We start from the raw sequence: 17,086 nt of genomic DNA on the forward strand, positions 1-17,086 counted from the left end.
GGGTTCATTTATTGGGAGAAATGGCTCATAATGGGAAGGTAGTTCTTCTTGGTAAGGATATGAAGATGGTGAATATTGAGGTGGTGGTTCTTGGTATGGTTCATATGGTTCGTATGGTGGTTGGTGTGGTGGATAAGGGTTAGGGTCATATGGAGGTGAATGGTGGAAAGGGGTTTGTGAGTATGGTGGTTCAAAGCTATGTTGAGAAGGGGGGTCATAGGCACATAGTGGGGCTTGTTGGTAGCTACAAGGGGGTCCACCATATCCATTGTCTTGGTATGCACCTTGGAATGGCTCTTGCTCATAGTAAGTTGGAGGAGGTTGTAGCCAAGAGGGTTGATCAAATCCTCGTGGCTCCTCCCATCTCTAATTGTCCCAACCTTGATGCATGTTCTCATTATAGCTTCCATTCCCTACAACATAATTTGAACCAAACTCATAGCCAAAGGGGTGAGAATTCATAGTAACAAAAGAAAGTAAAAACAAAAACTAATAAGAAACTATTGAGAATAAACTCCTAAAACTAGAAACAACTAACAAAGAAACGAAAAAGCAAAATTATTCACAATATTCACAATAACCAATAATAAGGCACACGTTTGCAACTCCCCGGCAACGGTGCCATTTTTGATGAACGGATTTTTATTAGTAAAGAATTCACAATAAATTCCCGTTGCAAGTATAGTTTCTAAACCAACAATAATCCTTTCATACAAAAATTTGGTTGTCACTAAAAAAAACCCAATAAAATTAAACCGAAGTATTTAAACCTCGGGTCGTCTCTCAAGGAATTGCAGGGAGGTGTGTTACTTATAATTGGTTATGAGATTGTATCATTTTGGGTTTTTGAAAGGTTGAACAAGGAATGTAAATAATAAGAAAATAAACTAATAATTAAGAAGCTCTTGGTAAGGTATGAGAATTAGAAGTCCTATCCTAGCTATCCTTACCAATTGTGATGAGAATTGTCCATTGCTTGATGCCAGGGCATTTTGGCCAGTTTCACTGACCTTTTCTTTACTGTTTTAGGGTAGTTTCATGCATTTTCTTAGGAAATAAGCAAGTTTTGTGTAGAATTTCACTTACATCTTGATTTAAGCATACATTGAGCACTTTACATGATTTCATGAGAATTTTGCATGAATTAGATGACAAATTGGATGATGCATGTCTCATGATGTGGATTAGAACTTTGATGGACTGCATTGTTTGATTTCAGGACAAAGGAAGCAAGAAAGAGCCACATTGGCAGCCACGTTAGTCTAAGTAACGTGACCACCAACGTGGAATGGGAGCTAGCTTGCAACGTTAATGAGAAAAGTAATCACCAATAATGTCCTCGAAGCCATCATAGCCCACGTTAAGAGTCACGTTAACTAAGTTAACGTGAACTCTAACGTGGAAGAAAGAAAGTGGAGCCAACGTTAGTGACACACCTTTGTCACTAACGTTGGACCAAGCTCATAAGTGGCCATGTTAAGAGCCACGTTAACTCAGTTAACGTGGACTCTAACGTTGGGAAGCAAAAGAGAAGCCAACGTTAGTGACACTCACCTTTGTCACTAACGTTGGCCAAGCCACAATGAGCCATGTTAACTCCCACATTAACTTAGTTAACGTGGAGGCTAACGTGGAGAAAGCATGTGATCGCCAACGTTAGTGACACTTACCTTTGTCACTAACGTTGGGGTGAACCCACAGAAGCCACTATGAGCAACGTTAACTCCCACGTTAACTTAATTAACATGGAAGCTAACGTAGATAAGAGAGATGATGAGCCAACGTTAGTGACACTCACCTTTGTCACTAACGTTGGAGATGGCTAGCATTACTACATTAAAAGCCACGTTAACCTAGTTAATGTGGACCCTAACGTGGGAAGTAGGGGCACATTGGAACGTTAGTGACAAAGGTAAGTGTCACTAACGTTCTCGAACCTACACTCTTACTTAACATTAACGCCACTAACGTCCTGAGCTAAACACCCTGCCTACTCCACACTTTCTCTCTGCAAGTAAAGCTAAGCCCACTACGGAAGATAACTGCTTCAAACTCAAGATCCAAAGGCCCATATCCAAGACTTGAAGAACCAACTAGAAGATCAGAAGAGTAGTATATATAGGGGTAGTTTTGAATTAGAAAGAGCTTTTTGGGGGGATTGGAAATTGGGAACTACTCTCGGTATAATTTACTTTCTCTGTACTTCTAGTTCTAGTTTTCATGATGTATTCTCCATCTTTGTTTTCCATTTCCAGAGCTATGAACAACTAAACCCCTTTCATTGGGTTAGGGAGCTCTGTTGTAATTTGATGGATCAATACTAATTTTCATTACTGTTCTTCTATCTTTTCTCTTGATTTTACTAGAAAGCTTTCAATCTTCATCCAATTGGGTAGTTATCTTGGAAACGAAGCTATTCATACTTGGATCTCTTCTGAACCTTGGAAGAGGAATGAAGAGATCATGCTAGAAATGCTTTCTCATGTTGGCCCAAATTGGGTTTGGTTGGGTATGGTGACTATAATCCTACCAACACTTGATTTGGGAATGCATGTGATATAATCAGTGACCAAACTTCATCTCTTCTCATGAGCAATTGACCAAGGAATTGGCTATTGATCAAGATTTGAGAGATTGAATTACCAAGGAATTGGAATTCGATCACTTAAGATTGCGAAACAGATCAATGAATGCATTGATTGAGGAAGAGATGAAAATGAACTTGATCCGGAGAATGCAACATCTCCTAAGCCCAATGAATCCCCATTTCTAATCTTACCCATTCTCTTTAATTTCTGCAATTTACTTTTATGAGCAATTCCCCATTCCCATTTAAGATTCTGCAATTTACTTTCCGCCATTTACATTCAGCTCTTTATTTCCAGCAATTTACATTTTCTGCTATTTACTTTCCCGCCATTTAATTTCCTGCAACTCTCAAACCAAATTCTGCTTCACTCAACTAGAACATTCCTCTAATTAAAGTTGCTTGACCAATCAATCCCTGTGGGATTCGACCTCACTCTATTGTGAGTTTTTACTTGACGACAATTCGGTATACTTGCCGAAGGAAAATTGTTGAGAGACAAGTTTCCATGCTATCAAGTTTATGGCGCCGTTGCCGGGATTGATTTTGTATCAACAATGATTAAATTAGAGGATAACTAGATTGAGCATTTTTCTTTTGTTTGATTTAAATTTCTGTTTGAGTTAATTACTTTCAGTTTTAGTTATTTTCCTCCCTTCCCCCTTACTCCTTTTTCTTAGTTATTTACTATTCAGTTCACTTACCCACTAACTGTTTGATATATTGCATCACTCACGCTAACAGTAATTTTAACAAGAGTACTTTCTGCAACTATTTCCTTGCTTGTGCCTTGTTGGTTGTATGACAGGGAGAAGAAGCGGGGCTTCAACTTCCTTTGATTCTGAACCTGAGAGGACCTTCCTTAGATTAAGGAGGGAAGCAAGAGGAAAGAGAGTAGTTGGTGCTGAGGAAGAGGAGGAGTACTTTGAACCAGACATGGATGAGAACATGGAGAACCAGCATGAAGAAGAGGCTCACAACCATGGTAGAGAAGGTCTAGCAAATCTTGCTGGGCAAGAGAGAAGAGTTCTAGGCTCTTACATCAACCCAAACCCAGGAAACTGTGGGAATAGCATCCAAAGGCCAACCATACATGCTAACAACTTTGAACTAAAGCCACAGCTCATCACCCTTGTTCAGAACAACTGTTCATTCGAAGGAGGCGTCCAAGAAGATCCCAATCAACATCTAACCACCTTCCTGAGGATATGCGATACTGTGAAGTCCAATGGTGTTCATCCTGACACCTATAGACTACTTCTGTTTCCTTTCTCACTTAAGGACAAGGCATCTAAATGGCTGGAATCCTTCCCAAAGGAGAGTTTAGCAACCTGAAAAGATGTTGTGAACAAATTTCTGGCAAGATTCTATCCTCCTCAACGGATCAACAGGCTGAGAGCTGAGGTGCAAACATTCAGGCAGCAGGATGGTGAGACTCTATATGAAGCATGGGAGAGGTTCAAGGACCTGACAAGAAGGTGCCCACCTGATATGTTCAATGAATGGGTGCAGCTACACATTTTCTATGAAGGCCTTTCTTATGAATCAAAGAAGGCAGTAGACCATTCATCTGGGGGATCTCTGAACAATAAGAAGACCATTGAGGAGGCCATAGATGTCATTGAAACTGTAGCAGAGAATGACTATTTCTATGCTTCTGAAAGAGGCAACACTAGAGGAGTGATGGAACTAAACAATGTAGATGCACTGCTGGCCCAAAACAAGCTTATTACCAAGCAACTAGCCGACCTCACCAAGAAGATGGAGAGGAACCAAGTAGCAGCAATCACCACCTCATCAACAACCCAAGAGGGGGTGAATGCGGGAGGCAGAGGAGGAGCAAGAACAAGCCAACTACATTGAAAACTCACCCAGGCAGACCCATGATCCATACTCCAAAACCTACAACCCTGGTTGGAGGAATCACCCAAACTTTGGGTGGGGAAATCAACAAGATTAAAGCCAAGATCAGAGACGTCACAACCACAACAACAATGTAGCTCACCAACATTCCACACAAAGATCATATCAGCACTACCATAACAACACCTCTCCACATTCATACCAAAATCAAAATGACCCAACTCACCCATCTACTCTCAATTCACCATCATCTGAAGAAAGACTCTCCAAAATTGAGACTCTGCTTGAAGGCATATGCAAAGAGATTCAAGACAGTAAGGCATTCCGAGAAGAAGTGCAGTCCAATATGCAGAATCAAGATGCTACCATCAAGAAACTTGAGACACAAATTGGCTACCTATTCAAGAGAATTTCCAGCCACAACCCTCGCAGTGATACAGACTCAAACCAAAGGAAGGAGTGTCAGGCTATAACCCTCAGAAGTGGAAAAGAATTGAAGGAGACTCCCAAGCAACCCCAAGAGAAAGATTCAGTCAGAAAGAAGGAGGAACAAGATGAAGTTCAAATCCCTACCTCCAACTCACGTCAAAAGGAAGGAGAGCTGAAGCCATATATTCCGAAAATACCATATCCTCAACAACTGAAGAAGAAGGGGGATGACAGCCAGTTCTCCAGATTTTTAGAAATCTTTAAGAAATTACAGATTAACATACCCTTTGCTGAAGCAATAGAGCAAATGCCGCTCTATGCCAAGTTCTTAAAGGAATTGATGACTAAGAAGAGAAGTTAGAAGAGCAACGAGACTGTGATACTAACCGAAGAATGTAGTGCTATCATTCAGCATAAACTACCCCAGAAATTGAAGGATCCTGGGAGCTTCCAGATCCCTTGTATTATAGGGGAGATCACAGTGGAGAAAGCTCTATGTGACTTAGGAGCCAGCATAAATCTGATGTCAGTAGCTATGATGAGGAAAATGAAGATCGAGGAGGCTAAGCCAACAAAAATGGCCCTACAACTGGCAGACCGATCGTTCAAGTTCCCTCATGGTGTAGTGGAAGATTTGCTGGTGAAGGTGGGAGATTTCATTTTCCCAGCAGACTTTGTGGTGTTGGACATGCAGGAGGAAGCCAAGGCCTCCATCATCCTGGGAAGACCGTTCTTAGCTACTGCTGAAGCTGTCATTGATGTCCAAAAAAGTGATCTTACCTTGAGATTACACAATGAAAAGATGACATTCAATGTGTTCAAGGCCATGAGTTACCCACCAGAATAATGGGGAGAATGTATGAGGTTGGACTCACTGGAAGATGCAATGCAGGAGAGTTTTGAAGAAGAAGAACCCGAAGGGTTAATAGAGGAGGGATCAACGTCTAGTGAAGAGGTTACAACAGCAGAGATTCATATACGAGGTGCACCAAAGGAAGAGAATGAAAAGTTAGAAGCACCCAAACTTGAACTCAAAGCACTGCCACACACTCTCAAATATGCATACTTAGGAGAGAATGAAAGCTACCCAGTGATCATAAACTCATCCCTCAGCCAAGATCAAGAGGATGAATTACTCCAAGTGTTGCGAAAGCATAAGGATGCCATTGGATGGACCCTCGCTGACTTGAAAGGAATCAGTTCGGCCATATGCATGCATAAGATACTGTTGGAAGATGATGCCAAACCATCCATTCAATCCCAAAGGAGGCTGAACCCAATCATGAAGGAAGTGATGCAGAAAGAAGTTATGAAGTTATGACAGGGAGGGGTAATCTACCCGATCTCAGACAGCCCCTGGGTCAGCCCCGTGCATGTCGTGCCCAAAAAGGGAGGGATGACTGTAGTCCACAATGAGAAGAACGAACTAATTCCTACAAGGACCGTCACAGGATGGCGGATGTGCATAGACTACAGAAAACTAAATGAAGCTACACGAAAAGATCATTTCCCCCTTCCATTCATGGATCAGATGTTGGAAAGACTCGCAAGACACTCATACTATTGTTTTCTCGACGGTTATTCAGGATATAACCAAATAGTGGTTGATCTCAGAGACCAAGAGAAAACCTCATTTACTTGCCCATATGGAGTGTTTGCTTACAGGCGCATGCCATTTGGGCTATGTAATGCACCTGCGACTTTCCAACGCTGCATGCTTTCTATCTTCTCAGATATGATAGAAAAATTCATTGAAGTTTTTATGGATGATTTCTCGGTATTCGGAGATTCCTTTCCTATCTGCCTAAATCACCTAGCCTTAGTATTGAAAAGGTGCCAAGAGACCAATCTGGTTTTGAATTGGGAGAAATGTCACTTTATGGTGACAGAAGGAATAGTCCTTGGCCATAAGGTTTCTAACCAAGGCATTGAGGTGGACAGAGCTAAAGTGGAACTTATTGAAAAACTTCCTCCACCCAGTGATGTCAAGGCAATTAGGAGTTTTTTAGGGCATGCTGGCTTTTACAGAAGGTTTATTAAAGATTTTTCAAAGATAGCCAAACCCTTAAGCAATCTTCTTGTATCTGATACACCATTTATCTTCAATGAAACATGCATGCTAGCGTTTGGAAATTTGAAAAAGAGATTGTCCTCTACCCATATCATTTCCCCACCCGATTGAAACTTACCATTTGAATTGATGTGTGATGCATCTGATTTTGCAGTTGGGGCCGTGTTAGGGCAGAGGAAAGATAACTTAGTCCATGTGATATACTATGCTAGCAAAGTCCTCAATGAAACTCAAAGAAATTATACCACTACTGAAAAGGAGTTGCTAGTAATAGTTTTTGCATTTGATAAGTTTAGATCATACCTCATTGGTGCTAAAGTAATTGTTTTCACAGATCATACGGCACTTAAATATTTGTTTGCCAAGCAAGAATCAAAACCAAGACTAATAAGATGGATCTTATTGTTGCAGGAATTCAATATTGAAATTAGAGACAAGAAAGGAGTGGAGAACAAGGTAGCAGATCACCTATCCAGAATCCCTCATGATGAAGGTGGAACACATGATACAAGTGTAAATGAGCTCTTCCCTGATGAGCAGTTGATGACAGTTCATAAAGCACCATGGTTCGCAGACATTGCCAACTTCAAGGCAACTGGGGCTTTACCTCCAGAAATCAACAAACATCAAAAAAGAAAGCTCATAAATGATGCAAAATATTTTGTCTGGGATGAGCCTTATCTCTTCAAGAAATGTTCAGATGGAAACCTGAGAAGATGTGTTTCAGAAGAAGAGGGACGAGAGGTCCTGTGGAATTGCCACGGCTCATGCTATGGAGGCCATTTTGGAGGGGATAGAACTGCAGCAAAGGTGTTACAAAGCAGATTCTTTTGGCCCACCCTTTTCAAGGATTGTAAAGAACTAGTAAAGAGCTGCAATGAGTGCCAAAGATCTGGGAACTTGCCCAAAAGAAATGAGATGCCACAAAATTTCATCTTAGAACTAGAACTGTTTGATGTATGGGGAATCGATTTCATGGGACCATTCCTAACCTCATATTCAAATAAGTACATTTTGGTGGCAGTGGACTACGTTTCCAAGTGGGTGGAGGCTATTGCAACCCCAACAAATGATAACAAGGTGGTCATGAACTTTCTCAGGAAGAATATTTTTAGCCGGTTTGGAGTCCCACGAGCACTCATCAGTGATGGAGGGAGCCATTTTTGTAACAGACCACTAGAAGCTCTTCTCCTACGATACGGGGTGAAACACAAGGTTGCCACACCTTACCATCCCCAAACAAGTGGGCAAACTGAGATATCTAACATAGAGCTAAAATGGATTTTGGAAAAGACTGTGGGTACATCAAGAAAGGATTGGTCGAAGAAGCTGGATGATGCTCTTTGGGCATACAGAACAGCATTTAAAACGCCACTAGGGATGTCCCCATACCAACTGGTGTATGGGAAAGCTTGTCATCTACCACTGGAGCTGGAACACAAAGCTCTCTGGGCTCTCAAGTTATTAAATTTTGACAGCATCGCTGCTGGTGCAAAGAGGATCTTGCAGCTGCAAGAGATGGAGGAATTTAGATCTCAAGCCTATGAAAATGCCAAGATTTATAAAGAAAAGGTGAAGAGAAGACATGACCTGCATCTGGCACCAAGGAGTTTCGAAAAGGGGCAGCAAGTACTCCTTTACAACTCCAAATTGAGACTGTTCCCTGGCAAACTCAAATCAAGGTGGTCAGGACCCTTTCTTGTCACAAAAGTCTCGCCATATGGGCACATAGAAATCATGGATGAAAGTTCGGAGAGGACTTTCACTGTGAACGGACAAAGGCTCAAACACTATATGGGCAACATGGGGGAAAACCCTAAAGTGAAGTATCATCTCAAGTAATGGAGGAATCGTCGAGCTAGCGACGCTAAAAGAACGCTTTGTTGGGAGGCAACCCAACCTGAGGTAGTTTCTTTTTCATCATCATTTCAATAAAAATCACAAGTTGTTTCCCCTGTATTGCGAGGAGCTAAGTTTGGTGTTCCACACCAAAACAAATCCAAAAGTGAAAGTGCAGTTTTAAGTTTGGTGTTCTACCAAAGATATTCGTTATAATCAAGGTTGTCAAACTCGCGAGTTTAGGTAAACTCGTGGAGCTGACCTAGACTCGACTCGTAGACTCGACTTGTAGACTCGTACGAGTTTACCTGTTATAAATTTTTTATAAAAAATATATATATCATGTATAATATATATATTTAATCAAATATAGGCATTTAAACTTAACAATTTTAACATCAAAACACATAATAAATTAACATAATACTACAATTATAACAAGTACTCTAGACCACACATTCAAATCCTTCACAAATATGCATCTAGTTCAACATAAAACACACAATCACACAATCAAAGCTTCATATAACACAACCGAAAAACAAAAGAAAATAACAAAGCAACAACTAAATGTTCTAATAAAGTAAAAGTCTAAAATTGAAATCCTCCAATATCTTCATCTTCCATGGCATCAACATCATCATCTTCACCATCTTCATCAGAAACATCATTTGTTTCAGACATTTTGTATTTGTGTCCCTAAATCAACAAATCAACAAACTAAATAATTAATTTAGCAAAGTTATCCAGAGTTTCAGATTTCAATAAACTAAACTAAGCTAAACTAAACTAAACTAACATTTCAGATTTCATAAATTCAGATTTCATATTTCAATAAACTAAACTAAACTAACATTTTAGATTTTATAAATTCATATTTCAGCAATCAATAAACTAAACTAAACTAACATTTCAGATTTCCTAAATTCAGATTTCATATTTCAATAAACTAAACTAAACTAAACTAACATTTCAGATTTTCTAAATTCAGATTTTAGTTTTCAATAAACTAAACTAAACTAACATATCAGAGTTTCAGTATTTCAGATATTTAGATTCATTAATAAAAAACATCAAAGTAACTAACAGTCTAACTGTCCAAGTATCTAACACCAGAGCTTATTTAGTAATCCATATTTCATCATTCATTAACAAATATATAACTATTAGATATTCAGATTCATTAATCCATATTTCGTCATTCATCACACCAGAATTCAAACTAAAAAAAAATTTAAAAAGTTAATTTCAGAATCAAAATGGCAGAAATCATACCATTATACCAAAATTATTTAAATTTGTTCAACTACCAACATTACAGATTAAACTCACACTAACAAGTAACAACTACGAAATGCATCAATTGATTCAATTCAGTAACTAATTTATTTTTAAACATACCTGAAGGCTAAGATGGCAGAATGAAGTAGGCTCAGCTGAGTAGCTGACACTGGCGTTGGCGCGTTGCTGTACTGTGCTCCCCGACGACCGACGGAACTGTGCTCCACAACGACCGACAGAAGCGTGTCTGACACTGGTGTCGCTGTGTTGTGCTGACTGATGTACTCCACGAATCTGCGTTCTTCGATGCAAAACAGGGAGCGAGAGAGTGAGAGTGTGTTGAGCTGAGTGAGAGAGCAAGAGTGAGAGAACGGTGGTTTGAGAAATGGCGAACGACAAACGGCAGTGACAGATCGGGGACAGACGGCGACAAGGGATGGACTGTTGATGACGAAATGCGAAGAAGAAGAGAGCTTGGAGAAAAGAAGAGAGTGAGTGTGAGTAAAGAGGATTTAGGGTTAGCTGGGTTAGTGGGTTGCTCCCTTGCAGCCTTTCTTTTTTTTTCTTTGCCCAAAACGGGCCGTTTTGGCAAAAAACCCAACCTAAATCAAACTCGCTGACTCATGAATAAACTCGTGAGTTTGACCGAGTTTATCCGAGTCTACCCGAGTCTACCCAGAAACGAGTTTGTGTCCGAGTTAACTCGATTCCACTGCCTAAACTCGTAAACTCGCACGAGTTTACGAGTTAACTCGCGAGTTTGACAACAATGGTTATAATCACACTACTCTCCAATGACAGATTGCTAGCTCCAACCAATCAGGGGAACCACTTAGCAGTAGTTTAGTCTGAAGTTAATGGTTGTTTTGTTAATAACAATATATGAGGCTCTCTGCAAGTATGCAATCTGTTGTACTAGGCAAAAGAACTAATTTTGGTGTTCACACACCAAATTAAGTTCAGAAATTCGCAAGCATACATGCAAGCTAACTATGTCTCAAGTGCTTTGGAAACAAGCAACTTCCAATAACTTTGCAGGAACCTTCTGAGGAAATAGTGCACCATCATCCAAGGAAATGAAGGAGCAAAAACTATGGATAAGGACAACAAGGGGATAGCAAGAAACCATCACCCGAAGGTTGTGTTGTTACTTAATTTCTATACTTAAAATGCTAAAAAATTGGAAGTCCGAAGGAACTTGATTTATAGTTGCTCATTAGTTTAGATGATTAGAGTTTAATGTTGCTCTATTGCTTTTGTCATATGTGTGCTGTCCACGATACCTGCTGGATTTTCACCTTGCTTACTTGTATGCTTGTCTCCTTTTGAATCAAATAAAAAGAGAATAATTGTTATCAAAGACCAGAGTGGAGTTCATATTGTGGAGTAAGTTCCTTAGTGTGTGATGTGGTCATAAGTTAGCTAAGTTGATTCACCAACAAGGGTGGGAAGACAACTATCTGTCCTGAATCATATGTTTGAAACACACCCCATGAGACTAGCTAAATAACAAGATCCTAATAAGAAAAAGGGGAAAAGAACAATAAGAGTTGAAAAAGAAAGAAAAGTTAATAAAGAATAAGGCTAGGCACCAAGGGTTTGAAACTTGAGAGATGTGTCTGTGGTGCTCCTGTACCAAGGATCTGCTTGGATGAATAAGTTCTTAGGAGTGCTTCATCACTTGGTAACTTAGGTTAACTAACCTGGGATTATCAACTGAAAATCCACTATCAAGAGCAACCTTGCTACAGAACATTTAGTAACCCAAAGAGGTGCTGGACACCAAGGTCTCAAGAAAGGAAATAACAAACCATGTGTCTGTGGTGTGTGTGTATGGGGGAAAGAGACTTGAGGAAGTAAGTCCTTAGGGGTGTCTTAAAACCTAGCACCTTGAACTAACTGGTTCGGGAGTGCTGGCTGAAAGCTTATCTTAAATAGTCGCCCCCTCATAGAGCATTTAGCCTAAGAACACAAATAAGCCAGATTTAAGTATACATTGAGCACTTTACATGATTTCATGAGAATTTTGCATGAATTAGATGACAAATTGGATGATGCATGTCTCATGATGTGGATTAGAACTTTGATGCACTGCATTGCTTGATTTCAGGACAAAGAAAGCAAGAAAGAGCCACGTTGGCAGCCACGTTAGTCTAACTAACGTGACCACCAACGTGGAATGTTGGAGATGGCTAGCATTACTACGTTAGAAGCCACGTTAACCTAGTTAACGTGGACTCTAACGTGGGAAGTAGGGGCACATCGGAACGTTAGTGACAAAGGTAAGTGTCACTAACGTTCTCGAAGGATTGGCAAGCTTACGTTAAGAGCCACGTTAACTAAGTTAACGTGGACTCTAACGTAGGGGGAAGGGAAGTCTCTCAACGTTATTGGAAAAGGTGAGTCCCAATGACGTGTGCGAAGGACCAAGAGGCAACGTTAGTGGTCACGTTAGTGCCACTAACGTTGAAGTTAACGTGGATTATCCCTGAGTGAGGAACGTTAGTGAAAAAGGTGATTGCCACTAACGTTCTCGAACCCACACTCTCACTTAACGTTAACGCCACTAACGTCCTGAGCTAAACACCCTGCCTACTCCACACTTTCTCTCTGCAAGTAAAGCTATGCCCACTGCGGAAGATAACTGCTTCAAACTCAAGATCCAAAGGCCCATATCCAAGACTTAAAGAACCAACTAGAAGATCAGAAGAGTAGTATATATAGGGGTAGTTTTGAATTAGAAAGAGCTTTTTGGGGGGATTGGAAATTGGGAACTACTCTCTGTATAATTTACTTTCTCTGCACTTCTAGTTCTAGTTTTCATGATGTATTCTCCATCTTTGTTTTCCATTTCTAGAGCTATGAACAACTAAACCCCTTTCATTGGGTTAGTGAGCTCTGTTGTAATTTGATGGATCAATACTAATTTTCATTACTCTTCTTCTATCTTTTCTCTTGATTTTACTAGAAAGCTTTCAATCTTCATCCAATTGGGTAGTTATCTTGGAAAAGAAGCTATTCATACTTGGATCTCTTTTGAACCTTGGAAGAGGAATGAAGAGATCATGCTAGAAATGCTTTCTCATGTTGGACCAAATTGGGTTTGGTTGGGTATGGTGACTATAATCCTACCAACACTTGATTTGGGAATGCATGTGGTATAATCAGTGACCATACTTCATCTCTTCTCATGAGCAATTGACCAAGAAATTGGTTATTGATCAAGATTTGAGAGATTGAATTACCAAGAAATTGGAATTCAATCACTTAAGATTGCCAAGGAGATCAATGAATGCATTGATTGAGGAAGAGATGAAAATGAACTTGATCCGGAGAATGCAACATCTCCTAAGCCCAATGAATCCCCATTTCTGATCTTACCCATTCTCTTTAATTTTTTCAATTTACTTTTATGAGTATCTTCCCCATTCCCATTTAAGATTCTACAATTTACTTTCCGCCATTTACATTCAGCTCTTTATTTCCAGCAATTTACATTTTCTGCTATTTACTTTCCCGCCATTTAATTTCCTGCAACTCTCAAACCAAATTCTGCTTCACTCAAATAGAACATTCCTCTAATTAAAGTTGCTTGACCAATCAATCCCTATGGGATTCGACCTCACTCTATTGTGAGTTTTTACTTGACGACAATTCGGTATACTTGCCGAAGGAAAATTGTTGAGAGACAAATTTCCATGCTATCAATGCTCCCACTTAGTTAACCTCTAACTATGAAGGTAGGTCAAATGGATAAATCAATATGAATCCTCAAGTCCTAGTCAACTCCCAAGGAAAGACTAGAGTTAGTGGAATTCAAGTCAATTAGCAACTTTCAATTATCAATCAACAAAGGAGTTTGATAACTCAAGAGTCTCCAATTACTCAACCAAAGCTAAGAACATATAAAGCTAATTTAAAATCCAACCAAGCATTTTATCAAATACTTGGAAGGCACAACATAAAAGCATAGAAAATCAATAAGAGATAATAAATTCCAAACAACCAATTGAAAGCATCAATAACATAAATTGAAGAAAGCAACCATAATTATGAAATATCTCAAATTGCATTAAATAGAAAATCAAATCTAACATGAGAATTCATAAACCAATTGGCAACATAAAGTAATCAATAAGGGAAATAAATAAACTAGAATGCTAGAACTAATAAGAGTAGAAGAGAAACTAATTAAACTAAGATAGAAATCTGAAATTGGGAAGAATTAAACCTAAGAATCCTAAAACCTAGAGAGAGGAGAGAGCCTCTCTCTCTAGAAAACTATATCTAAAACCTAAAATTATGTGAATGAAAGTTGTATGAATGAATTCCCCTGATTCCCCCACTCTGTAGCTGATGAGCGGATATTTTATACGCTTTTTGGGGGTGATTTCATGTAGTTTTTAGTATGTTTTAGTTAGTTTTTAGTATATTTTTATTAGTTTTTAGGAAAAATTCATATTTCTGGACTTTACTAGGAGTTTGTGTGCTTTTCTGTGATTTCAGGTATTTTCTGGCTGAAATTGAGGGATCTGAGCAAAAATCTGATTCAGGCTAAAAAAAAGACTGCTGATGCTGTTGGATTCTGACCTGCTTACACTCGAAATAGATTTTCTGGAGCTACAAAAGTCCAACTGGCGCGCTCTCAATTGCGTTGGAAAGTAGACATCCAGCGCTTTCCAGCAATATATAATAGTCTATACTTTGCACAAAGATAAACGATGTAAACCGGCGTTTAACGCCAGTTCCATGTTCCATTCTGGCATTAAACGCCAGAAACAGGTTTCAAGTTGGAGTTAAACGCCTAAAACAGGTTACAACCTGGCGTTTAACTCCAGAAAGAGCCTAGGCATGTGTAAAGCTCAAGTTTCAGCCCCAGCACACACCAAGTGGGCCCCAGAAGTGGATTTCTGCACTATCTATCGTAGTTTACTCATTTTCTGTAAACCTAGGTTACTAGTTTAGTATTTAAACAACTTTTAGAGATTTATTTTGTGGCTCATGACATTTTTAGATCTGAACTTTGTATCTTTGATGGTATGAGTCTCTAAAGTCCATTTTTGGGGTTGAGGAGCTCTGCTGTGTCTCGATGAATTAATGCAACCATTTCTGTTTTCTATTCAAACACGCTTGTTTCTATCTAAGATATTCATTCGCACTTCAATATGATGAATGTGATGATCCGTGACACTCATCACCATTCTCAACCTATGAACGTGTGCCTGGAAACCACCTCCGTTCTACCTTAGATTGAATGAGTATCTCTGGGTTCCTGTCTCATGAGTCTGATCACCTCTCCTGACAACAGAACTTTCAGATCTGTGAGACCAGAGTCTTCGTGGTATAAGCTAGAATCCATTGGCAGCATTCTTGAGATCCAAAAAGTTTAAACCTTGTCTGTGGTATTCCGAGTAGGATCCGGGAAGGGATGACTGCAACGAGCTTCAAACTCGCGAGTGCTGGGCGTAGTGACAGATGTAAAAGGATCAATGGATCCTATTCCATCACAAGTGAGAACCGACAGATGATTAGCCATGTACATGGACCTTTTTCACTGAGAGGACGGATGGTAGTCATTGACAACGGTGATCCACCAACATACAGCTTGCCATGGAAGGAGCCTTGCGTGCATGAAGAAGATGACAGTAGGAAAGCAGAGATTCAGAAGACAAAGCATCTCCAAAACTCCAACATATTCTCCATTACTGCATAACAAGTATTTATTTCATGCTCTTTTATTCTTCGCAATTCAAACTGATAATCATAATTGATATCCTGACTAAGAGTTACAAGATAACCATAGCTTGCTTCAAGCCGACAATCTCCGTGGGACTCGACCTTTACTCACGTAAGGTATTACTTGGATGACCCAGTGCACTTGCTGGTTAGTGGTACGAGTTGTAAAAAGTGTGATTTACAATTTCGTGCACCAAGTTTTTGGCGCCGTTGCCGGGGATTGTTCGAGTTTGGACAACTGACGGTTTATTTTGTTGCTTAGATTAGGGAAAATTTATCTTTTTTGTTTAGAGTAACTAAAATTGCGTCTTCTATTATTGTTTTTGGTTGAAACTTTTTTTTTCCAGAATCCTTGTTTTCTTTTTCAATTTTTCTTTTTTTTTTCCTTCAAAAATTTTTATAAACTAATAATTGAGTTTTTTCTTTGAGTTTAATTTCATATTTTAAGTTTGGTGTCAATTGCCTGATTTTATTTTTCTCTCATTTTTTTTCGAATTATTAGTGCTCAGAATATAAAAGTTTTTAAGTTTGGTGTCCTTTTTGTTTCTGTTTTCTTAAAAATTTTTCAGAAGTTGTTCTTAGCATTCATCATGATATTCAAAGTTTTCCTATTTGTTTCCTTTGTTTTGATAAAAAAAATTTAAGTTTGGTGTCATTTTTTACTGTTTCTCCTCTTTCTTCATTAAATTCAAAAATATATTTTCTCTTTATTTTAATTAATTTTCGAATTTTCATTTAAAAATTCAGATTTTTTTATTTTAAAACTTTCTATTCTATCTTATCTTAGTTTTGAAATTTCAAAATTCAAAATCTTTTTCAAAAATCATATCCAAAATTTTTCAAATCTTCTTAATTAAGTAAGTATTTTTGTTTTCAAATTTATTTTTCTCTTAGTTTTCGAAATTTACATTTTAATTTCTAATTGTTTTATTTTATCTTATTCTTTTTATTTATTCTTAATAATTCAGTTTGTTTCTAATAAAATAAAATAAAAAAAACAAAAATATATTTTGTTTGTAATTCATATCAATTCCATTTTATCCATCATGACCTAAATGGAAATGAACAGTTCAGAAGGACTCTGGGGTCATATGCTAACCCCATTACTGCTGCATATGGGAGTAGCATCTGTATACCTCCCATCAAAGCAAGAAGTTTTGAGCTAAATCCTCAACTCATTGTCATGGTGCAGCAAAATTGCCAGTATTTCGGTCTTCCACAGGAAGAACCTACTGAGTTTCTGGCGCAGTTCTTGCAAATTGCTAACACAGTGCGTGACA

At 38.8% G+C, this 17,086-nt stretch overlaps 1 protein-coding gene across 1 annotated transcript in view; it reads right to left on the minus strand.

The window, feature by feature from the left end:
* LOC107647047 overlaps window positions 9,173–17,086 on the minus strand; it is a 55,579-nt gene continuing 47,665 nt past the window's right edge. Inside the window, exons 2-3 of the mRNA XM_021105558.1 lie at window positions 10,191–10,543; window positions 9,173–9,488 (exon numbers count right to left, since the gene is read on the minus strand). Of these exons, the coding sequence (XP_020961217.1) occupies window positions 9,381–9,488; window positions 10,191–10,543 (461 nt within the window). The 3' untranslated portion in view covers window positions 9,173–9,380. The remainder of the gene's footprint in view (window positions 9,489–10,190; window positions 10,544–17,086) is intronic.

The sequence above is a fragment of the Arachis ipaensis genome, chromosome B06 (genome assembly GCF_000816755.2).
Source record: "Arachis ipaensis cultivar K30076 chromosome B06, Araip1.1, whole genome shotgun sequence".
Taxonomy (NCBI): domain Eukaryota; kingdom Viridiplantae; phylum Streptophyta; class Magnoliopsida; order Fabales; family Fabaceae; genus Arachis; species Arachis ipaensis.